At 39.2% G+C, this 27937-nt stretch overlaps 3 protein-coding genes across 17 annotated transcripts in view; 2 read left to right on the forward strand and 1 right to left on the reverse strand.

Annotated features, from left to right (window-relative positions):
• Positions 1 to 3215, forward strand: part of IRAG2 (inositol 1,4,5-triphosphate receptor associated 2) — a 53310-nt gene extending 50095 nt beyond the window's left edge. For 2 of the 3 annotated variants that reach the window (XM_071733175.1, XM_071733173.1), the window contains 5 exons: positions 381 to 458; positions 561 to 625; positions 1081 to 1182; positions 1346 to 1450; positions 2519 to 3215. In XM_071733175.1, the coding sequence (XP_071589276.1) occupies positions 381 to 458; positions 561 to 625; positions 1081 to 1182; positions 1346 to 1450; positions 2519 to 2762 (594 nt within the window). In that variant the 3' untranslated portion in view covers positions 2763 to 3215. The remainder of the gene's footprint in view (positions 1 to 380; positions 459 to 560; positions 626 to 1080; positions 1183 to 1345; positions 1451 to 2518) is intronic. The other variant, XM_071733174.1, reaches the window with a different exon arrangement.
• DNAI7 (dynein axonemal intermediate chain 7) lies at positions 347 to 26531 on the reverse strand. Of its 12 annotated transcripts, none has more exons than XM_071733165.1 (16): positions 26491 to 26531; positions 24719 to 24745; positions 21445 to 21526; positions 19927 to 20009; positions 18649 to 18750; positions 15602 to 15739; positions 13187 to 13333; positions 11944 to 12047; positions 10236 to 10515; positions 8486 to 8585; positions 7429 to 7595; positions 6499 to 6643; positions 5238 to 5452; positions 4824 to 4991; positions 4450 to 4563; positions 347 to 576 (listed from the first exon to the last, which is right to left on the reverse strand). In XM_071733165.1, the coding sequence occupies exons 1-16, from the start codon at positions 26491 to 26493 to the stop codon at positions 544 to 546; spliced, it is 1908 nt and encodes a 635-aa protein (XP_071589266.1). In that variant the 5' UTR covers positions 26494 to 26531; the 3' UTR covers positions 347 to 543. The 12 variants fall into 12 exon arrangements, with proteins under 12 accessions (XP_071589266.1, XP_071589267.1, XP_071589269.1 ...); XM_071733156.1 differs by lacking the exon at positions 347 to 576 and adding an exon at positions 3160 to 3496; XM_071733166.1 differs by lacking the exon at positions 4450 to 4563.
• Positions 26532 to 26556: 25 nt separating this feature from the next.
• On the forward strand, positions 26557 to 27936 carry ETFRF1 (electron transfer flavoprotein regulatory factor 1). 2 transcript variants are annotated; one of them, XM_071733190.1, is made up of 4 exons: positions 26557 to 26626; positions 27092 to 27251; positions 27438 to 27543; positions 27639 to 27936. In XM_071733190.1, exons 3-4 carry the CDS (start codon positions 27499 to 27501, stop codon positions 27852 to 27854), a joined length of 261 nt encoding a protein of 86 aa, XP_071589291.1. In that variant the 5' UTR covers positions 26557 to 26626; positions 27092 to 27251; positions 27438 to 27498; the 3' UTR covers positions 27855 to 27936. The 2 variants fall into 2 exon arrangements, with proteins under 2 accessions (XP_071589291.1, XP_071589292.1); XM_071733191.1 differs by lacking the exon at positions 27092 to 27251 and having other exon boundaries at positions 26604 to 26626.
• The last annotated feature ends 1 nt before the right edge of the window (position 27937 follows it).

A 27937-nucleotide genomic window follows, 5' to 3' on the forward strand; every position in this document is an offset into this window, starting at 1 on the left:
TCTCCTTGGGGCTACAGAAGGTGGGGTTTGGCATAGCAAGATGAAAAAAAAAAATAGATGGGAGCAAGTCAAATTGACTGTGGGATTTCTGTGAGTACCATTAGGAGAATTTAGACACATTCAGCTTGGGTATTTTGCTGGAGGCTGTGTAGCCAGCTTCACTCGAAATGCTTGGGGGAACAGTCAGGATGGAAAGATGCTGCTTCAAAGAATATTTTTTGGGCCGTGCTTATGATTTGAGTCTTTGTGTGTCACTTCAAGCTAAGCATTGACATCTGCTTTTTTTACACCGTTGGTAAAAAAACAGATGGTATTTTATGTGCTCAGTGAGTAAACCAGTCATTCCTTGGTAGAGTCAGTAATGCCTCTTATTTGTGTAGCCATCATCATCCCTTCGACGAGTTAGCATTGCAGCCTTGCCTAGGAGTGCTGGAAATACAGGTATTGGGGTGTCACTGGTAAGTAAGGGTTCCCAGACGGTGAGGCACTTGACCTTCTCAAAACTGGCTGGGCTGAAACATGAAAATACTGATGCAGCAAGTGTCAAACTTCTTCTCCAGGCCCAGCTCCACGAACCTGACGGAGATGAATGGAGTGACAAGTTCCACAGGAGATCCAGTAGCTGGTAAAATTACTTGGGTGTCTTTGAATAGGGTTAAATATTTTTCAGCTCTAACTGTGTTAAAGTAGCTTTTGGAGCATCTTGAGGTATAATAATGTTTAGGCTACATGTTTCACATTAGTTTTACATGCTTCAATAGGTAAATGAGCCTTCATGACTAATTGTTACAGTTTACATCTCTCTAATTTTTTTTCTTTCATTATGGGTTGAATTTTAAGAAGTCACATCAACTTTTTTGCTTTAGAACTAAAATATGAAATCAGGGATGCTCACATTGATGGATCCAACCAGATATTTTGCTTTATTTTTATTTTTTATTAGAATACCAGTTTCAGGCAACAGATTTTGAAACTGATTTGTCCAAAGCCTACCCAAATGAGCAGGCTGCTGATAAATCTCTTATTTGCTGCTGTACATCTGATGGGGAAACTAAGGCAATTTTCCTTAAAATGTGACAGGGGACGACTGGGAGCAAAGCCAAGTGAGAAGCGTCCTTCACTCCAGCGTTTCATTAGCACATATTCCTGGCCTGAATATGAAGACCAACATCCTGAAACAAAGTAAGTTCAACAACAGCCTCCTACGAGGGGTGTGTGCAGGGTTGGTTGGTTTATTGTTAATGAATTCTCTGTCCTGATGAGAGCTATCAAGTCAAGCTACTGTGAGCTCTGTCAAATTGAATGCTTAATGGGAAAGCTTTGGAACTGCTGATGGTTCTTACAGATACAAGGAGTTGGAATCACCCCCTGAAGTGCAAGAAGAGCCATCACAGAAGGAAAGCATCTCTGAAAAAGGAAAATGCTCATCCAAATGGAGCCTAGAGTCAGCGTAAGTTTCCTTACATCGTGATGAGGTGAAGCAGTGTTTGGGTGCTGGGCATGAGAAGGTGCAGCACAGCAGTAGCTTTGGTTGGGTTGTTAATGCTGACTTCTTAAACAAACCAACTGGGAATGAGTAATGTCAGGTATCAGGCTCACCCCACCCAGGATTCTTTACTAATCCTAAGGGTGAGATAAAGAAATGCCACCTCCTTTGGTTACTCTATGACAGTTATTAAAGCTAGGCCACTAGGTCATGCTAACATCTCCTGTAAAAATCATCAAGGATGTGCAAGGCCTGTGCAAAGTTTTACAGCAGCTGTGGTGCACACTGAGACCCAGGCAGTTACAGAGATTAGCTCCAGACTGTTTCAGCTAATTTCTTAGAATATCTCAAATCAAGGAAGAGAGTGCTGTCCTAAACAAGTATCCTGTGGAAGCCCCTGCCTGACTGGGAAGGAGCTCTGCTGTCCCTGGAGAGGAACTGCTTATTCCCTATGAATGTCCTACACTATCCTCCACTGTTGATGGTTACTGATCAATGGGGAGACAATTATGCTAGTGCATAAAACTGGAAGGATGGCAAGAAGTATCTTTTCTGTTGTTTGATAAAGGATGGAGGTACCCAATGTCATGAGAGGTCTAGGATCTGGATACCTAGCAAGGGCAAGACTTCTCCCTAACCTCAGAGATAGCACCAAAGCCCTAGAAAACAGTAAAATATAAGCCCAGTACTTTCAGTGCTTTCTAGAAGCAAGATTTCTTGATTATTTGCAAGTAGCTTTTGTAAATTCTCTTCAGAAACTGTGTGGCAGAGGGAGCATGCATGGACTTGTCATCTGAAAAGCTCCTCAAGAACTTGCTTACTGAAGTCTGCATTTGAAGCCCTGAACATAAGTTGCTACTGTACATAGCTCCCAACACAGTAACAACCTGCTCACCTTTAATAGTTAAGGATCTGTCTGTCTGTGGGGTCTGGTTTGTTCTAGGGCTTTTTGGGGTGGAGGAGTGGGTGGGAAGAGGGCTTCCAAGTTCTGAAGAAAAACTGACTTAGTGTATGACTTCCTCTTCTCTGCAGGTGCAATTTGGTGTCATCTTGGGCATCCCACTTCAAGAGTTCCTTTTCAAATGCTAACAAAACTCTCTGGGTTTCTGTTTCCATCCTGGTACTGCTTGCTGCTCTCACGAGCTTCCTCACTGGGCTGTCTCTTCAAAGACCAGCAGAGGCAGCACCTGTGGGAACTGGGGACTCCTGGACTTCACTACAGCAACTGCTGTGGCCATATACAGGACTTCATCACAATGGGCCACCCCCAGTATAACAGAGATTCTGACTTTCATACTTGTACTTCCAATTTCTGGATGACAGTATGAGAAGCTGAGATAGTATATTTAAGGTTATGTATTTGGGCGTTTGGGTTTGTTTGCTTGGGTTGTGGGTATTTTGGGGAGATTATTTTTTTTGTTTAAAAAAGCATGACTTGAAATTTAAAAATACTTCCCCCCTCTGATTCTGACAGAAGTCACCTTGACAAGTACCTAAAAGGATCTCTGTTCTATTCAGGTTTACTATGAAACATAGCTTTTGAACATAGCTAACAATAATAATGACTAAGTGGTCTAGCCACAAAAGAATAAAGAACTTATTTTGCTGTAACAAAAATAGAATGTTCACATTTTAGTCATTGAGGCTGTTCCAAGAATTTGAATAGAAAATGATTCAAGACTTCATGTAACTTTATTGAAAGTGTTTGATAATAAAGGCTTAAAGGAAAGCGTGCAGTTTTTAAGAGTATGTTAAAACTCTTGTGGCAAGGAGCAGCTGATACACAGCATCAATGAACAGGAAGCTAGCTGTTTCCACTTTATCAATTGCTTCTTGGCTGGCAAAGTCTTTAAGCATATGGTAAAGTGTGGAGTGAAATTCAGAATCATCTTCTAGGTCCTCTGAAAAAGCTTCACTGGATTCAGTGATCTTGAGCTTTTGTGCTTTCTGACCATCAAACAGGTAAAGAGACCAGTCCTTTACAGCATCTGCATTAAGATGCTCGCTTACCTATTGCAGAAAAAAGAAATGCACTGTCCAAGGAAGCCCATGACACTGACAGAATAAATTCAAGTATATTCCTGAATGTAACAAAAACCAGGATGCTGCTGTGATCACCTAAAGCAATGAGCTCTCTGTCCATGAGACTGCATACCAGGTACTGGTAACAGCACCAAAATCTTGTCTATTTTGCCTCTGTAAAATACAAGGTTTGGCTGCTCCAGCTTTCCCTCTGCTCCTGACTTCTGAGAAAGTAGATAGGTGCAACAGGCATAGTTTGGTTTAGTTCTTGATCCTGGGATTAAGTATTAAGCTAAATACTTGTACGCCACATGCCCTTCACTTAAGAGTGGGGCATCTTAAGATTTCAGCAGTTGTAGTATATTCTGTATCTAGACTCACAAATAGAAGCATTTTTGTCTGCCTGGGAGAAGTTTCAATCACAGGTGTTGCTAGTTCACAGGTAGAAATAAATCATCACTTAAGTTTCTTATTCCCTCCTTTACAGGAGGGAACAAATGAAAGCCCTGCAGAGAAGCAGCAATTTCAAGATTTTAATTAAAAAAACTTGCATTTCAGCTTGCTATTCAGCTATAGTAGGCTGCCTCATGAAAATCTGCATCCACCTCAATCATCCCAGCTTTGTCTATAGCCTTAATAGCTGACCTATCAAATTATACATCCTAGCACATCAGCAAGTGTCTTTGTTACTGTGTCCCAGTAGAGATCTCAAACTCTTGTTCCTCATAAATGCATGAGCTGGGAGGCAGTGGAGAAACAAGCTCTTAAATTCTATTGAACACTGTTGAAGTAGCCTTAAAACTGCTGCACCAACAATGCAGGTAGGGGTTGAAGATTATCAGATGAGTGAAGCTTGTAAAAGTTAATTCTTTCACTCTCTATAACAGTGTATAGAATTTTGTGCTGCTTTTTCTAGAAGTTTATAGTCTAAATCCACAAACCTTGAACACTACTTGCTCTTCACTGGCTTCTAGATTCCACTTGCTCTGGGCAAAAGCAAAAGCACATGCAAGCAGTGCCATCTCTCGATATGCCCTCATTTCTGCTGTGGGAGACTGTAATGCAAAAGTATGAGTTAGGAAATATTAATATATATTTGTATGTATTTATTTATTTATATATCAGTCTAATTTCCTGTGTTATACAAAGGTAAGAAAAACTTGCTTTAAGCAGACTCCGCTGGCTAAGTTTCTAGAACCCTTGTATAGTTGCCATCTAATTCTGCACAATAGGTCTTCAAATAAGAAAATGTGACCTACAAATAGGCTGAAAAAAGAAAAAAACCTACAGGAAAGCCAACTGCTTTTGCACTCACCTTCTTGTGCACAGGGACATACTTGTGAGAATACTCTTCTGGGAAAATATTCACACCAGCCTTTTTCAGAACTGCTCTTAGCTCAAGTGGACTTATCCAATTTCCTGTCAGATGGGAAAGTACATGCTTCTCTTGTGCCACTACTGAAGACAACATACACTGATTATCCTGTTGTACAAACCAGTGAAAGCATCTTACTGATCATGAAAGCTATTTTCTGCTTCAGGTATCAAATACTAACAGCTGCTTTGCTTTTCCACATCTGGCATACATTAACTACTGCATCACAACCAGGGCAGAGTAAAATTCAAACTGCTCTTGTGGAAGCATCCCAAGCCCTTAATAAGACAGTGTTATAATTAAAAAAAAATCTAAAAATCTGCAGTTGTTTTATAAAAAAAATATTTACAATACCTTAATTTGTATCTGAACTTCTGCAAAGATTGTTTTAACTAGAAGTAGTGCTTCATCTGTACCAGTAGGTTGCAATTCCCATGTGGAATAAGGCATGCTGAGATGAGCATCCTGGAGCAGGGCTACAGTGTAAAAGGCATCCATCTCAAAGGTGACTTTCTTTTCCTGTGTTTCATACCTTATGTTGTTGATGCCATCAGTTCTCCACTGTTGGCCTTTACAAAAAGAATGCAAAAATAAAATATATAATGCTTATGATAAATGTTGGGGAAGAATTAGTTATTAGAGACATCCTACAGTAACTATTGTAGTTATATAGTTATAGCTAAAATATTAGGCACAAAATAAAGGTAATTCATTTAAGGTAAAGACTTCCTCATTTTAATAGTCTTCAAGTACAAGACTGAGCTTAAACAGAACTTTTTCCCAATCTCTAAAGAAATACAAATTGTAATATAAATGCCATTATTTACTTGCTATATAGTATACCATAAACTCATAGTCAAGAGTAACTTCAAACATGAAACGATTTTAAGAGGTTCTACTTTCTTTTATGAATATTGTCAGAAGTATGTTGTACTTTTCTAATAAAAAGAATATCCAATTTGGTTTTTATCATTTTATTTTTGTATTTCAATTGAAGGCCAACGCACGTAGCTAGGAGATAATTTGGCTTAAAGTGGATTTGGCATGGCTTTCTGTTAGTAAAACTTGACTTTTGGTGTACAGTTGTACTACTGCCCATTAAATGTTGCATATTTTTTTTCCATTCAGTTTAAAAGGCCTCAGCATAGCAGTCCAGGCTAGGATGGACAATGCAACGCAACCAAAACACAACCAAAACAACCAAAACACAACCAAAACAACCAAAACACAACGCAACCAAAACACAACCAACACACAATGCAACCAAAACACAACCAACACACAATGCAACCAAAACACAACCAACACACAATGCAAACAAAACACAACCAAAACAACACAACACAACCCAAACAACACAACACAACCAAAACAACACAACCAAAACACAACACAAACAAAACACAACCCAAACAACCAAAACACAATGCAAACAAAACACAACCAAAACAACACAACACAACCAAAACAACACAAACAAAAAAAAGCAAGCCCAAATTAATTTAACATTGAAGTCTCCGAATTATTTATCAGCTTTGAAATGGTTCTTATCTTTGCAATTGGATGGTGGAAATAAACTCAGGATTAAATTTTATGTTTTATCTGAAGTTGGTACCTGCAGGATCCCATCGGGCTATCAAAGGATTCTCAAAATACATCACATGGTCAGCAAGCATAAGGGTTATCTGTATTGGGGGATGTGCAGCATCTTCAGCCTCTTCTGGGGGATATGGGTATGCCTCCAGTCCAGGATCAAGTAGCTTTAGTAAGATGGGAAAAGGACAGATAACATTTTTTTTTTAATTAGAACATCCAGAAGTCTTTTTTTTTTTTGTTTCCCTTAAGTCCACCTCATCACCTGCAGAGTTTCTTAAGACACCATTTTAAATTTATTAGCAGCAATGGTTTGCTAATATTGTACATTTCCAACTACAAGACAGCAGGGAGGTGACCACTAACAAGCCTTTACACCCCTCACATGCTTGGTGGCTCCCTTAAGGCACTGACACACAGTACCCAGAGCCATTTTTTTTTTTTTTTACTAGATCCACAATCTCAAAAAATAACAAGTGCACCTGAGAGGCAGAAGTAGATATAACATCACTTTTCCCACACAGCATCAAAGGTGAATCAAAGAGGTCACCTGTGACTGGTAATGCAGGGCCGTGTGCTCAGCTGGGAACAAAGATCCCATGCCTCTCCATCTGCCCACAGTCCAACTTTCTTAGTTTCCACTAAAATAAAGGCTTTCAGCTTCCCTAGAAACTGTGATGTGTGTTGAGGCAGCATCCTTCTTTAAGTATAAACTTCACATATGAAAAAAATAATAACTCTCTTCACTTTTACCTTTGCCAAGAGCATTTTTCCAGCTCTGTAGTAACTATACTGAAGAGCACTAAGTGCTGGCTGATCTGTTCTCCACAACTGCTCAGAAAAATGGGCCAAGTTTAATTGAAAAATTATTAATTACCTTGGGACCAGCTCTTCAAGGATGAGAGGGATGATGGCTGCAGGGGGATGTGTAACCTCTCACCTCCCCACTTACCTCCACCATGTTCCAGTCCTTGATTTCTTTGACCTGAGGTGGAAGGTGCAGAGCATCAATGTGGTACACACCACCCACAGGTATAAACTCTTGCAAATCAACAATGTTTTCATCAGGTATGGCCTCCTCTCTTTCATCTGTCTCCTCCTGCATTGCTAGATCCTGAACTAAAAAAAAACCACAAAAAACCAACAAAAAAACACCCCAGAAATTAAATGTGGTGCTTAAAGTAAGATACTGGAATTTCCCACTTCTTCCATTTTTTTTACCTTTACACAAAAAGCCCACGTGCTTGCTGTGCTTTAAATGCTGCAGCATTTTAGCACCATCTACTGGTATTCCCCAATTCTTCTAATAATTAATTGAAATGTGGAGAAAGAAGAACCAATGACAAGAACATCTTGGTTTGGTACTGAGGTTTTTAAAAGATTAATCTCTGCTCTTAACTTTGTAGTCAATGCAAAATGAGGTTTTAATGACAAAAAAAGTCGTAGAAGAATTTAAAAAACATAAAATATGGTAGAGTCTGGACAGGTTTAATGAGATGCTATTGGTATGAAAAGAAATGAAGGAAATTATATAAGGCATGTACAGGACAGGCTGATGGTGAGAGACATGGTATTGATGAAACAAAATTTTAAGATAACAAAGAACATTTTTTCTACATGTGTATACTACATATATGTATATATATGAAATGTGTATATATGTAGGAATTTAACTTTTAATTACTTGGAAGATTTTATTAGAAGGCATCTACGTCATGGACAAAAATTACTAGAAATATTTTATTTACGGAAGAAAACCCAAAAACTCAAGTTCAAACAAAATATTGCACTGGATGTTACTTTTGACATGGACCAAAAATATATATAATAATACAATAATACAAAAACAGCTACTGTCTTATAAAATTTGCTTTTAGAGAGTGAAATAATCTCCAAAATTCAAACTTTGTTCCATTCACTTAGATCTATATCACAATGTTTTTATATATAAAAAAGTATATAGAATAGATACTTTTGTAATGCTGCATATAAAAACTAAACAAACTCACCTTCTGATATGTCCAAGATTCCTGATTTTTTCTCAATCTCCTCTGTCGTCTCATTTATATTAGTTATGCTATTGCTGTTTTCTTTGAATGAGGTAGCACTCTATATAAAAAGCAAAAGACATTTTTTCATTAGTCAGAGACAAATGAAACAATAAATAGAGTATCACTTCTTTCAAGAAGGCTCATGGAAAAAAAAAAAAAAACAGTCCCACTCCTACACTAACATTTGCACCAGTCTTGCTACAGGGATAGGCTTTTAGGAGAAATTATTTCTAACAAGCCACAAAAAAGTAGTTCTGATGAAGGTAATCTGCAACTTTGGAACCAGACATATAAAAATAAACATAACATCATTACTTCACTTCCACATCAACTTTCATTTCAAACTCCTCAGGTACCACACAAGCACTTAACCTTTTTAGAAGTGTGTATGCTCAGAACTTACATTTATGCTGACTTGACAGATAGAAGAGTGACACAAGGAAAACCTAAACCAACACTGAAAGCCATAACTGCAACTCTACCAGAACACTCATTTGCAGTCTTAGCCTGTGCCTTGCCCATGATATTTATTCCCTTTCTCACATTGTTTTCCATTCTTAAAATATTACCCTAGATTTCCAGCTAAATTTCCAACCCAGATATGAACACATCCCTGTGGTAGCTGAAGACTCTGGAAGCACAGCAGTAGACAGAGAGCAGCCCAGTGTAGGAGCCATCCATTTGGAGGCAGAGGAACCTCCTGTGCCCTCTGCTGTGCCTGTCAGGTGTGGAAGGAAGCCACATCTCCTGAAGGAGGGCAGAAGGGAAGGAGAAAGAAGTGTTCACACACATAAATGTGAGGGAACTCATGGCAAAGGCAGACAGGAGGAGAGACTGCAGTAGCTGAGAGAAGCAGAGTCTTCATAGGGAACAGCAAAATTCATAAAACTGGACTGAAAGAAAGAGAGCAAGGCCTGGAAAAGAAAAAAAAAAAAAAAAAAAAAAAGAGAATGAAACTAGAAGCTTGAAGGAAGTCTGAAAAATATCAGTGAAAACTGCCAAACCCCCAAGATTTGTTGTCCAAAAAAGAAAAAAAACAAAAATTATTCTTCCAAACATACTAAGGAGACATACAACCTGACAGTTTACAGTTATTTGTGCAAAAATTATAGGTAGAGAACCCCAATCATTTATCTGCAGGTCACAGATGACACCAAAAGTCAAAAACCCAAACCTAGTAAGAAGAATACAAAACCAAGCAACCTCCATAACACCCAAAGCTAACATATCCATTGAGGAGTGTTGATAAGGGGAATTCAGCAGCCAGAAACAGTACTGGGAAAGCCCTCTAGTGGCAAAGTTTCAGCATACAGACACAAAGCAAACCAGCAACACAACAATAACCTGCTGAACTACTCTGCTTCCCTCATATTGGGTTCCTGCAGTGATTTTATGGGGCTGGCAGTTTCTCAGAAGCAGAAGGTACATCACAGATTTATGGAACTATCTTACAATGGCACCCAATATTCCTCTTGGCTTGATCCAACTCTTAAACTACCAACCAAGTGCCAACTCATGTTTGCCAAATGCACAGCACCTACCACACCCTGACCAAACCTCCCTTTCTACCTTCTGCACAACAATCCTTGGTTATTCATTTTTCCACTCTCCTGAGATTTGTGGCACAGTACTAACACAAGTTGCCTGTATTCAGCTAGGAGTAACAACAGAAATTTAGAACAACCTTTGGCAAGATTTTTTTACCTACCTTCCCTCTGTCAGAATACGTGTCTTTTTCAACGGGCACCTCAAGCTCTTCTCTGTCTGTCTTTTTCTCTTCCTCTGGTTCTTCTACAGTGTCTTTTGCAGGTGGAGTTAACTCTTTGCTATCTAAGACTTCCAATTTTGGAACACTCTGACACTGCAGCCAGAGTGGGGATACATGATCATAATGAGTATGCAATATTCGAACAGCAACGCTGCTCATTGCCAGTGACTTGGGAAGATCAAATCCATGCGGGACATCACAAAACACATGATTTTTGAACCTGTAAATAACAGTTACAAAAAGAACATTCTCTAGTAAGACTGGCAGTCCTCACTCTTGCATTTCTTCATAAGTATTCAAACTGATGGTCTACACTAGAAGTCACCTACATTCTCTTCTGTCTAAGAAGTAGGGTGGGATGTCAGGATACGTGTCCTGTCTTGTACTGACAGCTGTCTGTAAGCCCCTCCAGAAAAGCTGTGACTGCATTAAAGGGATTAGGAGCTGCAAAAATAACATTCCTGATGGGATAACAATGAGGCAGAGTCAGATGGCAACTCTTCTACACAGTATCTACCTGGTAAAACTGGAATGATTTAATGGGCAAATTCTTACGTAGGTGAAGTCACCACCTGTCTGTGTTAAGTCACTTTCAGCATCTTCCACACCAAACCCAAAGAGATACACAGATGCAAAAGTATTTTTAACAGTATTACATAGCCATGGACCCTTGTGACATTGTAGGAAACAGGGTAACAGCAACCCAGGAGGCCAACTTGCATCAAGTCAAACATCTAGCCTGTGAACGTGGGATCTATCATCAGATATGATGTTGCTTGCTCATTGCCCAACCAAAGCCAGAACAACTTAAATAATGCTTATTTTCAGAGAAGATCAGCCGGTCATGAGTTCTACAAAATCTTCTGGTAAAGCTTCTTTTATTTTTTCATTCTTGAGTGAAAATTTTAAGTGCACCTCTCAGTTGACCACAAGGTTTGTCCAAACACTAATCCAAATGGGCTCTTCCTGCAGGTCAGTCTGATGCTGCCCAACATGGAGCCTTCTATCTTAGCAAAACTTAGAGCAACAGGTCCTTAGTCAAGGCAAAGTCCTTTTTCCACTTTACTCCTCATATCTGCAGAGTGGAAGTCCACTCAAGAATCTTGCTTTGAGAAATATATCAGTTAAATAGTATTCTAGTTTAAAAAAAAAAATTCAGAACGAAAAATGGAGGATATTTGCATTCCAGACTCTAAAATCTCTTACCTAACAAAGAACTGAGCAAAAAGGTTCACTAACCACTTTGCAAGAAACTGTAACAGATTAGAGACCTTTAAGACATCAGGAAGAAATATTATATCCAGAGGAATTTCAATTATCTGCATGGGTTTTATTGTTTTCCGTTAAAAATTGTTCTGGCAGTAACAGGGCTCTAATGCAGCATTTTAAGAAAGAAAAATTTATATATATGTATGTATACTGAATATATATATCCACATCTATAAACCACTCCTGTTTCTTTAATAAAACTGATGTGACTAGTACCTCCCTTAGCAACAGGATGGTATGGAAACCATAATTTGGAAGGCTGTAGAACAAATACTATTTAATATGAAGAGGATTATGAGAAACTGGTTCTTGGTGTTTACTTGACTTGGGTAAACAAGGCCAGACCTCTTTTCAAATTCAGATTTTCCATATGCTGTACCTTATTTTCTTCTTCAGATTGCCCCAAATGCAGAAAGTAACATTTTTGTCTTTTACGACTGCCTGCATATTTCCAGTGTAAGAATCTTCATACATATTAGCTGTCTACAAAGAAAAAAAGCTGATAAAGCAATGAATTCTTCTTATTTATAAACCTTTGATTTGCTTACTTTTACGCTTGAATAAATAAAAGAAGACACAAAGGAATTAAAATGCACCAGACTAAGAACAGGTATGTTCTATTTATGTACTAAAACATGACAGTTATAAACTTGAATCTTTTTCCTCTATCAGTGTTCTGTCAATAAAAATAACACCAAATATGGGCTCCTACATTATCCCCTTCAATGGTACTGCCTATCTCCTTAAATCATATGCCCTCAAAAATAATTATTAGGAAAAGTTTAAAAAAAAAAAAAAAAGTGTAATTGGGTAATAAAGCACAGCCCACAGTTTACCCCACAGCCACTGCACAGATTATTTTACTTTTTTGCTAACATACAACTTGTGATATTTTAATTATATTAAGAGTTTAATCCTATGCTCAGTAAAAATTATCAACAATTTAACATTTATTAATCTGCAGGGGGTTTTGACTGTGAACAAACATACAATTGATTCATTAGCTCGTTTAATTATTTCTTTTTTCATGAGTAATATTTTTTGCTAAATATAACTACATATATGATTAGATATGATTAAAATAGCAAGCATGCTTACTACCTGTACAGGCAACCTAGAAAAATGATTCCCAAGCAAATTTTTCATTTACTTGTTAAAATACTCTTTATTCTTTGCAAGATCTCAGTTCAAAAAATTTTGTAGTCATATGAACTTGTATGTGTACAAGCTAGCCTTATGATCTGCTTTTTACATTTGCAGTTTTTGTACAGTCAACTAACTTTAATTTAAATAATCAGGACAAAATAGGAAACAAATTTCATACCACAACCCTTGTTCTCAAAATCTCCAAATTTCACAAAATGTCACAATAATTTAGCATTAGATGTCTTAATGATGAGAATCTGCACACCAAAGTTAAGATTTTCAGGGGTTTTGAAGAAATACAACTCTGGGATCTGCTGTGCACATTATTTGGATATTCTAAGACTAAGACTTTGGAAACTTAAGTAATAATCTCTGTGACAATTTAAAAGCAAAAAAACCAAACTTCACAAGACATTTGTAGCTAACCTTATGTGCACTGAGCATATTAAAGCTTTGAAGTAGTAAAACTTACTTACTTTAAGCAGTTGTTCTGTTGCTTCATTGTACTTTTGATGAAGCAGATTCTCCAATTCCAGAATAGATTCCTGGTACTGGGCTGTTTCTTTTTCTGTTATCTCATTGGGTGGTGTGTCCAATAAAATAAACTGCAACTTCTCAATTAACTAGAAAACATTATATACAGGAAAAGTATCTTTGTTTTGACACCACCCTTAATATACTGTGTGTTCTGTCATTAAAAAATGCAGCAAACTTGCTTCCTTTATACATAAACATATTTTGGTTGCAGAAATAATCTTCTCCTATTACATCTTTAAAAACTGTGCTGAGTCAGCCAACCATGCAAAGTGCTGGAAAATCCAGGGCCAGCTCTGCCTTTGTTCATTCCTCCAAGCCAATTCCTTCCCTCCTTACCCTGTGGGCTGTGAAATCTTTGCTTATGAAATAGATCATTTATTGAACAGGATTGGTCACATAAAAAAAAACCTTTTGGTAAGGTATCAGTTTAAATAAAAAGTTTACAGTTTTATTTTGGAACCATGTTTTCTATAGTATTAATCTCAACTATGAAATCTTAAAAAAATATAGTAAAGAAGGAAGGCATACAGCAAATGCATTCTCAGAACAATCCTTATTGTTAATTTTGGAACACTGTCATAACATTGCTGTCTTCCACTCAATGCTAATATTTTAACATCTAAATGCTTGTAAAGAACTAAACAATTCCTAGCTGGCAAAGTGACCTTGCAGCACTGAGATGAAGGGAGGATCAGATTATACTTTATGCCTTCCTTCAGATTTGCCAGACTCTTCCTTCCTTTTAGCCTGATGAGTGCTCCTTAAACATGTGGCAAAGCAGCAGAATTGCAACTACTGCTGTCTTTTTTGTATCACACCTTTAACAGGTCTACCTCGAACAGGTCCCTGTCAACTTTGAACTACTGATCTTCATGATCTCACAGCTCAGAGTTTAGGAGTTCACTCCAAAAACATGTGCAAGAGGAAGGGAAAGCTCAAGTGGTTTAGGCCCAGAGAAGTCAGGTGGTATGCTTGATACCACCTTGCACTTCCAGGAGGGGCAAAGCAAAATCACCCATCTTAGAATCACAGAATCATAGAATTGGCTGGGTTGAAAGGGACCTCAGAGATCATCAAGTCCAACCCTTGATCCACTACCCCTGCAGTTACCAGACCATGGCACTGAGTGCCACATCCAGTCTCTTTTTAAATATCTCCAGGGATGGAGAATCCACCACTTCCCAGGGCAGCCCATTCCAATGCCTGATCACCCTCTCAGTAAAGAAATTCTCTCTAATATCCAACCTTAACCTCCCCCAGCACAACTTCAGACCATGCCCTCTTGTCACATCATGCTCTGCTGAGCACACAGGGCAAGGCAGCACAGGTTTACAGGAGCTGAAGTGGATGTAACTGCTTCTGTGTCAGATGGGAAACAGAGCAGAGGAAGGAAGTGTGTTTGTGGGAAAGGCATGAGAGCAGGGAGAAAAGTGGCAAGAAGGAACAGAAGTGAGCAATTGCCTGGGTTCTTGCTTGGGTGGCTGTGTAGAAGGCAAAGGGGAGAGTTATCTCTCTAAATTCTTGGAGTGGAACAAGAGCACTCCCTGCTAGCTCAGAAAAAGGCAGTGTGTGAAAGGTGAAACACACAACACCCAGCAAGCATTACAACACAGGAAACTCAGGACTAGGGACCAAACCAGAACAATGAAACTTTTACTACATGTGTGACTTTTACACCTACTTTCTGGAAGACCTCCTTTAACTTAATAAAAAGCACTATATATCAGCACAAATGAAAACAAATCCTAAATTTACAGAGCAGCCACAAATTATTTTTACAAGCCACCAATAGCTGGTGTCTTGCATTTTGGGAACTCCTGCTTTTACATGACACTACTGGTTTTAAGTGTTACACAATAAGGCTGCAGGCCACCAGAGCACCCATATGTGACATAAGCTTATATGTTCTAGCTCAAGAGTGCTCAAAATGTGAAGCAGTGAAGGTGGATGTTGGAATAGTAGAGCTCAATGTAGACAGAGCACACACAAATCCCTTAGATACACTACATGTTTAAAGTCAATAGATAGAATCTTTGGAGTTGACAATAACCCTGTAATTAAAAAAAAAAAAAATCCTGACAAAAAACTTCTGGGTTTTAAATGTCATAGCATATTTCAGTCAACTGGCCATTAAAAAAGAAAGAAAAAAAAAAAGAAAAAAAAGAAAAAAAGGAAAGAGAAAAAAGAAGGAAAAAAAGAAAAAATAGGAAAAAAGAAGAAAGGGGAAAAAAGAAAAAAGGAAAAAAATGGGGGATAAAAAAGGAAAAAAAAAGAAGAAAAAAGAGAAAGTAAAGGGCACTGTCAAGGGTAAGTTCTGCTAGGCTTATACTGAAAAATGCCATTTTGACACTTACATTTAGCACCTGTTCCCCTTTCTTCATCACAAGCTGAATGTCCTCATTTTGATCATCACGCCATAAGCTCATGAAAGTATTTATTTCTGGCAGCACAGTTGGGTCAGGACTTCCATCACAACTGAGGTAATGCTCCCACTACAGAAAATGTTTAAAGAAAAACAGGTACAGGCATGTGGTCCAAATAACTGTCATTATTTAAAGAAAAATAAAAATAATTCTGAAAGACAAATATATTATTGTGATGCATCCACACCTGCATCTGAACAGAACTGTAACACCACCTGGCTTATCACAATGCCAGAAAAAAAAATGGTTTGCTTTGATATTAATGTGTTAAGATACTTCTGCCCACCTAATATTTGCTGTTGTACTTACTCATTTATCAGTGATTTCTTTTCTGCTAGGTAGAGTCTGCATGGCTAAAAAAAAGCAATTAATTCAGTACCTGCCACAAATGAGGGATGGAAAGAATAAATGACTAAGAACATATATGAAGAACCAGTGCAGGTGGAAGAGGCAGATGGTTCTCAAACTAGATACTGCCAACAAAACTGAAAATTCCTACACTGGCAATAAAGCTGCTTAAGAACCTTCTACAACACATTTACTCCTCTTCCCTCTGCCCCTGAAGGAGATCTCCTCCTCCTTACCAGCAGCAATTCAGCTGTTACAGAAACCTCTGATAGGAATGTGAAATCCTAATTAATTTTTAATTTTCCTTGAATAATTTTATTTTCAAATCAATTATTTGTCATTCTTGTAGAAAGGGAAGGAAAAAAAAACAGCAGCAGGCTAAACCCACTTAATTTTACAAGAGCTTAACACTGTCTCATGGGATCAATTTATCATCTATAATGTAATTTTTTTTCATCCATATCATAAGATGCCTCCCTGTTTACTGTAAAGATTAATAATGCAATGTTACTGAAGACTGCACTACAATGTAAAATTGATCTTCTAAAGCAAATGAGCTTTCCCAACCACTTCCATTACTATTTCCACTGACTTAAAAAAATCAGTAATAGGTGAGTGCTCCGTGGACTGGAAACTCCCATGTAAGAGATTGATCAGTCTTCAGTAACTAAGAAATCTGACTTCTTTTTTAATCTTTGCACTTAAAAGATCCAGTTTCATCATCAGGAAAACACACCCTTAAAAATAACAGCACTTGTCATTTGAGAAAGAGCATACATTTTATGATAATTTGTGAATTTATCTGTAATGTGAACTGAAATTGTTCAGAAATGGACATGGAAACTCAGCATTGGGTGTCCCCTGCTTACTGCAGGGGGGTTGGACTAGATGACCTTTAGAGGTCCCTTCCAACCCCATGTATTCTATGATCCTGTGATTATATATGTCTTTTTCCCCTAAATATTCTTAACAACAGGCTAATAAAAACTCTGATATTTCCAATAATCTACCTGTATTTAATTTGAAAATGTGCTTTTAAAATAATAGTTCTATTTTGCCATTACTTTTCAAAACAAGCTTTTCCAAAAAAAAAAATCTAATGTGTCTCCTTCCAAGTACTCTTCAGAAACATCCATAAGTAACAACTGTCCCCTTTCAAGATGACTGGCAGATTCATTACTTCACAAGGATAATAATGTCAGAGCTTTTCATCAACTGAAAAAGGTAATAAAAACCATCCAAAGGTGTTGGGAGGTAACTGTGAAGTTACCATGCTGCACTCTTGTGGCAACGAAGGCTGAGGGCATAGGGGCTACACCAGAAAGTCACCAGCCAAATTACAACTGTTCCCTCTGTGGGTCTCCTAAGTCTCTGCAGTGCTGCATTCAGTTTTGAGCTCCTCAGTACAAGAGTGGTGAGTTGGAGAGTCCAGCATAAGGACATCAGGGTGGTTAGGATATTGGAGGAGACAACACACACTTTGTTAGTCAGGAGAGGACTAGAAAAGCTAAGGGAGGAGTTGATGGCAACCTACCAGCACCTAGAGAGGAGTTATAGAAGAGACAGAAGCAAACATTTCTCAGATGTTCACAGGGACAAAGAAGCTGAGAAGGATCACCAGCTATAGCAAGGAAAATCCCAATTGGATTTGAGAAAAATGAGTACAATGAAAATGGCAAAGCAGTCAGGTAGGTTGTCTGGAGATCCTGTGGTATCCCATTCTTTTTCAAAACTGAATTTAACCTTTCTTTAACTTCAGAGTTTGCCCTGCTTTCTGCAGAAGTAGTAGATGGGTTTCAGAAGTCCCTTCTAATGTGATTTGTCCTATGATACTATATTTGTTCCATAGAGGCTCAATAAAGGATTAAGTGATATACAAGACAAAGAAAATCCTTGTGTCTGTCTGCTCAGCCTTACTTGGAACCAAACTGACATTATCAGACAGTTACTGGATGATGTTGGATAGATTTACACATGGGAAATGTTCTACTAATGTATTTCCATACCTTACTATTTAAAATTTAACTTTACAGGCATCTAGTATTATTGGATGGTAACTCAGTCTCAATGCAGTCACCTTAAATTGCAGACATTAACTCTGAGCTGCATTTTCACATGATTTCTGATCCACATTTGCACTGTGTCCTACAAAGTTTTGGCCACCTTCTCTCCAAATGATCACATGCAATAACCAGGAATCACTGGAACAAATGTTGTCAATTGTCTCAGATTCTAAAAAACTATTTTCAAGTCCTGGTAGAGCTTTTTTTTATGGAATGCTTAAAAGCAGAATGAGTTAAGCAAGTACAAAAAGAAGGAAAATAGAAAAACACCTGAAACTACAATTCCATTTGACTGCTGGGATAAACTGTGCAGCCCTAATATACTGACCAGCCAGAGAGGCTTCTTGTTTGCTAATGTTCCTTTTCTGAGCACAACTATGGGTAGAAAATAGAAGCCAGAGAGGATGGCCAGTTACTGCCTTGAGATGGAACTTGAAATGCAGTCATAGCACACACCTAAGTTTAAGAAATTGAAGCATCCCTGTTACCTGTAATGGAGACACAGCCTAAAGTCTCTTTGCTGCTAAACCTCTAAGACACTGGGTAGATTTTGGAAATAAAGCTTACCTTTGCCTGTGCTCTACAACCTGTTTTCCACTGCTGTGCAGACAAAAACTTCTCCTGCAGTGAATGAAGTTTTGCTAGTTCAGACTCTCTTCGTTCTTCATCCTATTGAAATACATATATATCAGATTAGTTAAATATATTGTATCTGGTTTGCTACTTACAGTTGATTATATTAAAGAAAAAAATATGATATTTAAATGAGTTATTATTTAAACAAACCCAAACACTAAAAACTTTCTTTTTAATGAAATACTTGAGAAAACTGCAGCAGTTTGCAATATGTTGTTATCAAATTAGTTGCTGAGCCATACATCTCATATGACTGTTAACCTCTCAAGTGAACAGTTTCTGTATCACCATCCTGGAGCTACCCCTAATGAGAGCTGATGAAAACATGTAAACATATGTTGAAAAAATGTGTGCAAGATTATTTTTTACTGTTATAATTTCTGTTATTTTAAATTTATCTTATCTCTCAGGGGAAAAAATGTTCTGTGAAGGACAAGAGGCATAGGCAAGAGTGACTTTACCAGTGGGGTGGTGGTATAAACTATGGTAAATCTCCTTTTTTTCTTTATTCAACACAAAAGCATTTAGATATTATCAATCAGTTTTGTTCTGAATTCCAGTGTTGTTAGAAAGACAAACATACCTATTCAAATACCCACACACACACAGGTATGCACAAAACCAGTGTATCTATCCTAATATGTAACCACTTCCAGAGTTTATACCAAAATTTTCTTGCCACAACTCTATCAAATGTATTTATGGTAAACAAAAATATATCAAACTGAAAAAATAGTCACAATGGGAAAAAAAAAGTATTTATTCAATCTGAAGTATCACATATCCCAAAAGTTAATTTTAACCATAGCATCTTTATGTATCAAAAGCAGGCGAGACTATGCTGTCTCAGGGAATTTTTCTGAATCAAAACACTAAATGAAATATTGGCTTAGTGAAAGAATACTAGAGAAAAAAACTCAATCTCTTTCGACTTTATAGGTATCATGTTTTATTTAACTCCTAGTCCAGCTCACTATCTTGTCAACTTGTGGGACTCTATACAAGAGTTCCTTCCAGTGATTTGAATAGATTTTTCATTATCAATTTTAATCTAACAATGCTAGATAATTTTGTCCACATTGTTCCCAACACTAAGGCTATATGGAAATCCCTTTCCATTCTCACACTAAGTAATAATTCTTTGCAGGCTTTGTCACAAGTTTAGAAAGAGGATTAGAATTCTTCAGTAACTAGTGAGTACAAACTAACTTTTGCCTTGAGCATTTCCATCCTAATCCTCTCCTTTTCAAGCCTTGCTGCCTCTTCTTTTTCAGCTTGCAGTTGGGCTTCCTCTGAAAATTGGAAAATAAATCAAGAGCACAATTAACCTTTGCTTAATAAAACCAGAGAAATTATTTTATTAGCTGTAGTGACAAAACAACCACAAAAATGAGCAGCACAAGGGTGTATTTTATGTTGCACAGGAATCTTTCAAATAAGCCAAATCCCCTTTCTAAAACACATTATCTGTGGTGCTACCCCTGTCATCCTGTGACAACACAAGTGGAGACCAGGATCAGCAAGCCCTCTTTTTCCCCTCAGAAACAGCATCAGGAGTGTCTTCTCCCTTTATCTACAGCTCAAACAGCCCCAGGTCTATGATGAAATTGCCAGTTGTTCAACCTCAAGAAACTCTTCCCCTCTCCTACAGCCTTTGGTGGGTAATTTAGTCTCACAGTTACTTCTTCATTGAAACCCTCTTCAGGATCACTCACTCCTGATCACAGTTCTAGCTTTGCTGCCACAGGGACTAGAAAATCAGAGAGGATATGAAAACTTAAGTTTATTACAACTTCCAAGGATTCTTAAGCCAGCACAGCCTATACATCAATCCAGATGTTTCAAAACAGTGGCTGCCACTGCCTACATGCAAATCACTTCAAATACACCTGTGTTGCACAGAGGCAAGAGCAGTGACAGCTCCCAAATCAGCCTGCACTCCCCTGAGCCACTACCCACCCCAGAGGCTACTAGTGATTAGTAGCAGCCACAGCATTCCCAGCCTCCCATCTGGATGGATTAATGGCAGAAAAGGAAAAGTAGAAGAGAGAGATCTGATATTCAGAGGTATCAGGTTGTGATGCTAAGCTGCAGAAGCTGACACATTTAGAAGGGGAGAGTAAGTCAAGTCATGCAACTGAGATTTCATTTTATGAGCTCTGGTGATATCCAGTAGAGAGATCTTGAAGAAGTGGTGGAGGAATCTGTCACTCAGAAGATAAAGAAGAAGTCAGACCAACCAAGGTATAATCTATCTTAGTTAGGAGTCACCTTATATGCTACCCCTTCAGTACACCAGCTGGCCCCCTGCCAACATGTGTATTCTCTTGGCCTTCTTTAGAAAAAAAGTCCTTTTCAGATAATAACTAGGTTTGAAAGGAGAAAAAACCCAGAAGTTCAAACACTGTATTTCTAAATTCCCATGATTAGAAATTTGGAAAGAAAGATGGATAGGAGAGAAAAACTAACTAATTTTCCAGTCATCCTCCTTTCCAAGTTCCTAATCGTGGTAGAAATAACTAGAGAAAAAGGGTAAGGCTCTATTAGGAAAGCATGATGTGGGAGGTGGTAACAAGTAACAGAATTTAGCCCACACAAGAAAAGAGGAATGAATCACCTGTATTTGTGAAATACAGATATTGCTGCACATACAGTTTAGGAGATAACTTTCTGCCCCTTTTAAATAATTTGTGGCATCATACTCCCTGCAAATGAAATGCACAGTACCTTCCTCTTTCAGCCTCCTTTCCTCCTCTTCTTTCTGTAATCTCAGTTGTTCAGCTTTGCTAATTTTCTCTGTGTCTTCAGTCTTAATGTTTGCAATACATTAAAAGAAAACAAATGTCAATATTACTTCAATACATTTTGAGAACTATTCACCCTCTATAACTTTGCCCTTCTAATCTGATTCCTGAAGACTTTAGGTTCCCTACACAATGAAACCTCCAGAACAGCAAAATACATCCTGCACTCAGTTTTTTTCTCATTTTCATGATGCAATACATGCTTTTACAATTAACATTTGTATTATTCTGTGTGAGACATTCCTGAGCATGCCCACCCTAGAGGAATAATAAAATCTTTTGGTTTCATGTGGAAATCACATAGCAAGTAGATTTCTAAGAAAGCAAATGTTATGACTTCAAATGTTTTGGGAAATATTCAGAAATGTCTTTTAGGGATATAAGCCTTGCATTTAGAAGCAGGGCAAGTAACAAACAGTTCTCTTTTCTGTCATGAAAAGCTAAAGACAGATAGTTAACTGCTCAACCCTTTAGGTTAATCCTAGAATAACTACATTTTAAATTTGGGTTTCTCAGAAATTATCTTTCTGATCAATTCTTTGCAGTCTGGGTACACATTTTTTAAAAATAAAAGGTAAGTAACATACAAAATCAACTGTCATGTAACAGATTAATCTAAATAGAACACTGATTTTTGTCCTGTAATTCATGGCATTCATAGATTCCTCAATGAAGATACACATTAAAAAAATATGATTGGATCTGTGCACGAGGCCACGTTGTCTTTAAGAGACTTGAACAGCTAGGACATGGAAATAATAATCCATCATTCTACGTCCATTTGAAGACTTGGGATTTGGCTCCTCAATTTTTTCCCTCACAGGCAAAAAAGAAGATTATTGAATGGGTTATTTTTTATTACAATTTTGTTTGGGTTTTATGTTCAGTTTTTGTGTTGACAGAGCCTTGGGATGTTTAATCAAACATGTAGGATCACTACATGTCACTAGAAAACAGCCCTTAAAACTAAGACACACAGGAGGAAAGCAGTGATTTTCTGTTGATGCAGTAACAAAAACAAGTTCATGGAGCTTGTAAAAACAAGGAGGCTGATTTTGTACTGAGCTGCAAAATGAATTCACAGACAATGTTACTGGTTATGAGTGGGACAGACTTTTTTGTTTGTTTGTTTGTTTTACACATGGGAAAATAAGCCATGTTATTCTGCACTGGCTCCAGCATATGGAGAAAACAAAACGTGTCAGAAGTCTAAACTGAGGCTGAAAGCAAAAGTATGCATGACAACAGAGAAGATGCCAAGGAGAACAACTTGCACTTGGTGATGTATCTATGTACTGGCTGAACAGTAGTACTCTGCCACTGCCACACACAGTGAAAGAAAGTGAAATTAAATGTTTAGGTTTCTAAAACACAGAAAATATGGAATGTAGACAGGTTCAAAGGGCAAGATAATATGAAAAGAGGAGGAGATGAGTCTTTTACTCAGGCATCTAACCTGGACATTGCACATGAGAGAGCCGAACCCCAAGTCCCTCCCCCTCACTGGTAGAGAAAGGACCTCCAGGGATTCAGTCAGGACAGGAAAAATGACTAGAACAGTATGACTTTCATCCTCAGTGTCAGTAAGAGAATATATGGTAAGTATGAAGGGTGAAAGACATCTGTTAGGAATCCAATCCTCCTCTTCTGCAGAGAAACAGGTACTGAATTGTACCAAACCAGCACAGTGCCCATCTTGCAGAGGTGTAAAGTCTCTTTCACTAAAGAAAGAGATCCAACAAAGCTGTCAGGGAGAGACAACAGAAGAGGACTGAAGTCCAAAGAGTTGCAGTGGAACAGGCTCCCCAAGGAAGCAGTTATGCCACCAAGCCTGCCTGAGTTGAAGCAGCATTTGGATGACACACTCAGGCACATGGTGGGATACTTGGGGTGCCCTACATATGGACAGGAGTTGGACTTGATTCTGATGGGTCTCTTCCAACTCAGCAGATTCTATGAAATTAACACAATGGTGTCATGAAGTCTTCCTACCCACTCCATCTGAGCATTCCTAATAATTCAGTAAGTAGTGCTACAGATACTCCATTTTGATGGGGAATTTACAGATAATCTAAGAAAACCTATGTTATTCATCACACAAACAGTGTGTTACAAATACTATTATGTCACATTTTGATTCTGACTAGTATATGTTTGGATATAAACAACTACTTTGAAAGTTATTCACTTTCCACTGCTTACCATGGCATTAAATACATGCATAAATGTAACTTTGAATACAAAAGTTATCACAATGGTGAAAACTTAGTGTCAACAGCTAACGTACACCCACCAGCGTCAGCATGAATCTGGCCACATTTGTTACCAAAGCATTTATTTGAACAATTCTTTTAGAAAAGAGTCAGTAAAAAACCCACAATTCTACCCATTAAAATTCCAGGGAAGAACCAGTTCATTCCCTTAAAATTAAAAAAAAAAATTAAATCTTTGGTTTCTTTTCTTACAGTGAGAATGAAAAATCCGCTTGTTTCAATTACTTATAACCACTTTTTAGTCAACTTCTTTTCCCATGCTTATGACTTCGTGTTGTACTGACACGACTGAAAGGCACAATTCTCCAAAGAACACACGGGGGGATGTGTCCTTTTTTCAGGGCAGGGTGTGGACCACTTCATTATCAGCGAACTAAGAGAAATCCACGGGAACGAATGCATTTAGATCAGTTTCCCGTGGACTTCTGCCTCTTGTCCCCCCCAGCCCATCTTGTTCCACGTCCAGCCTGCAAAAAAAAGCCAGGACACTGGCTCCCTGCCTGGGCACCTGCTGCCAAGCAGAGCAGACCTCTCATAGTTCTGCATGAACACTGCTTGGCCCCGCTGCCAAAGGTGCGTACGCTTCGTGTCCTGGAGACGCCTGGATGCAGCCTGACCAACTGTTTCGGGAGAAATACAAGTTAAAAAACAAAAAAACCCCCACCTTTTTCATTTTTAAAAGCACATTTGATTAAAACTATGGTGTCACAGCATCCTTATTATGACAGAATCTCTTTTAAGTAATGCTTTCCAGGCAGTAAGTCCAGAAATAACTGACGATTACTTTAATTTCAGCGTGAAGTGCTTTGTCTTTTGACCCATTTAATATCCAAAACAACAGCATTGTGCTGGCACACTATCTAAACAAATACTGCAAGATTCAAAATTCTGAATGTGAACTAAAGCATATTTCTACCTTCCTACCTTTTTCTTTTTTTTCTTTTTTGGACCCTAGAAGTGAGTGGGAGGAAAAAAAGGACAGTGAGTATCAGAGAAGAGGGTACTGAGTATTGAGGAGTAATTAAAAAATACAACTATTCTGTAAAACTAGATGAGATTAACTATTCAAAGACTGTAATTACAGTAATTTCAATAGTGCAGAAAATCAGCCGTGAACGTGACTCCAGACTATCATAATTCATCAGACCAGATTATACTTATGGGTTTTGAAGTACACCTACTTATTCCCACTGTAAAAAAAATAATACACAACAAGTATGGAATCCAAGATAACAATTTTGTAAAAGAAAAAAAAAAGCTTTCTGATCAACTGATACCATGTACTACTCCAAATAACAGGAAATTACATCATGCTGTGACCACTAGTTTTGAATAAGAATTCTTGGGGAAACTTCACATGAGATGAAAAAAACATAACTAGGAGACATCTCCAAATGATTTCTGCAAAAACTTGAAGAGGGGAGACTTAGGTAAGATATTAGGAAGAAATTCTTCCCTCTGAGGGTGGTAAGACACTGGCACAGGCTGTCCGGGGAAATTTTGGCAGCCCCCTCCCTGGAAGTGTTCAAGGTCGGGTTGGATACAGCCTTGAGCAACCTGGTCTAGTGGGAGGTGCCCCTGCCCATGCAGGGGGGTTGGAACTGGAATATTCTAGACCCTTCCAACCCCATCCATTCTACGATTCTGTGACTCTGTAATTCTATGACTCTACAATTCTATATCTACAGTACAAAGCCAGACATCTAACAGTGAATCACTTACTTGGTTTACCAAACAATTACCTTTCCTCTGCAATCATAGAATCATAGAATCCTAGGGGTTGGAAGGGACCTCGAAAGATCATCTAGTCCAACCCCCCCTGCCAGAGCAGGGCCCCCTAGAGTACATCACATAGGAACGTGTCCAGGCGGGTTTTGAATGTCTCCAGTGAAGGAGACTCCACAACCCCCCTGGGCAGCCTGTTCCAGGGCTCCGTCACCCTTACAGTAAAAAAATTTTTTCTGATATTCAACTTGAACCTCCTATGCTCCAATTTACACCCATTACCCCTTGTCCTATCACTGGTCACCACTGAGTGCCAAGAAGCAATGTCTAACTATTGCCACGTGAATTTAAGTAACTTTGATCAAAGTAACTGTGATCAATCACCCAGAGGAGCACATCCCCTGTGGGGTGGAATAGGAGAAGAAGGGGAGGAGAGGCTGCACAAGGGAATGCAGATACTTGTTAGGAGGGCTAAAACTGAAAACTGCTTCAGTTACCTGCATGCTGGGTTTCTCAGGCTGCCATAGCAAGAAAGAAATGCCATAGCAGCGCAAGAAAAGAGGTCGGGGGATTGCAGAAAAGCGACCGTGCCCTTCAGGTGATTTTTCAAAGCCTTCAATCTTTTTATCCAGACACTTCAGCAGCCCACGAGAAATACCTCAGCCCAACCCCTACCCCCCTCACCACCGTCTCAAGGCCCCGTTGCCGCTGCTCTGCCTTCCCCCTTTACCTGAAGCAGCTCTAAGCCCTGCGGCTACACCGGCACCACCGAACCCCCCGGGCCCACACACAGCCGGGCCGAGACCGCTGCCGCCCACCCGCTGCAGCTTCGCGGCCATCCCCAGCACACCGCACCCTCACAGCCGGCTCCGCCAGCTCCGTCACCGGGACCGGGCAGCACCAGCCCGGAAAAAACCCGCCGTGAAGGGGAAAAGCCCAGAACCCCCGGGCAGCTCTGAGCCCCCTCTCACCATGGCGCCGCCGCGTTGCTAGGCAACCACCCCTACCCACCTGATATCCGCCCCACCCGCCCGGCTGAAGGGCGGTGCCGCCTTTTACGCCTTTGCCGCAAAGCGGTGGCGGCGCGATTTCCGGCAGAGCGGGGCGGTGAGACTGTGACCTTTCCCTTCTGCCCCCGTCGCGCAGGGCCCGGGGGGTTCGGGAGGTTCCGGGGGTCCGAGAGGTGCGGGACCTGTATGAGCCAGGGCCGGAGGCACAGCTCGGGGCAGGGCAGAGCAGGGGGAAGGGGCCCGGAGAGCTTTGGGGAGGTGGCTGCCCGAGGGGACGGCCCCCGAGTCCCACCGGACCTCCGGTGCAGCAGAGATAGATTCGGTTCCGGTTGCTTTTATTTACAAAAATAACAAGTCCTTTTGCTTCGTTACTAAGGCATTCATCGGTTTGGTGTGGTTTTTTGGTTTGGTTTTTTTTTTTGGCTTTTTTCTTTGCATTACGTTTTGCCGAGAGGCACCGCCCTCAGCCCGTGATGCGCTTAAAGGGTTTTAAAAGAGCGAGACTAAGGATTGTTAAAGATGCGGGAAATGCTCCTTTTATTTCTGTGTTTTATATTTACAGCTCTGTGCACACACAGATAATGTGTATCGAGCTTAATGTCCCCGCAATGGAGCAGGGAACCGTGGGAGCAGGTCAGGGAGCTGCTGGTGAAGAGTCTGGAGATCCATCAGGGCCAGAGCAGCTGGAAGGTTCAGGGAGGTGTTTAAGCTGAGGAGAGATGGTAAGGAGGGAGGAGGAAGGAAAACTGAGCAATGAGAAGTTAAAAGCAGAGAAAAAGAGTAGAACGAGAAAGTAACAGAAAGAGAACAAGCAGGGCTTGGTGAGAAAGCACAGAGTTCCTGAGGAGGATGAGGGTGGGACTGAGTGACTCCCCTGGAAGGCTAATGTCAAACTGGTTATTCTTCAGGTGTATTAAAAAAAAAAAAAAAAAAATGAGACAAGAATAAAGCGTTCACTGAAATGTGAGAATGGCCAATTCTTTAAGAGGTGAAGTGATGAATCTGTACAAAAATGTAAGTGTTCAATGCCACGGGCACTTAATCAGACAAAATCCTTTTACTGTGCACTTTGATCTTAAAAAAACATATACTTTTTTTTTCCCTTCAAGCTGCTGTACCTTGGAAGGGAGTATCCCAAAGGAGCAGACTACTTTAGAAGCCGTTTGAAAGCAGCTTTTCTAAAAAACAAAGATGTGAAAGATCCTGAAAAAATTAAGGAACTAATTGCCCGGGGAGAATTTGTTATAAAAGAGTTGGAGGCTTTGTACTTTCTCAGAAAATACAGAGCTATGAAACAGCGCTACTACAGTGACGACGATCATTAGCTGGCTTTAATGACTTGGCATGTAATGGTACAAATCCCTAAAAATAAACAATAAAAGAGCTATAACCTCAGAAGAAATGAAAT

Source organism: Heliangelus exortis, chromosome 1 (genome assembly GCF_036169615.1).
Source record: "Heliangelus exortis chromosome 1, bHelExo1.hap1, whole genome shotgun sequence".
Taxonomy (NCBI): domain Eukaryota; kingdom Metazoa; phylum Chordata; class Aves; order Apodiformes; family Trochilidae; genus Heliangelus; species Heliangelus exortis.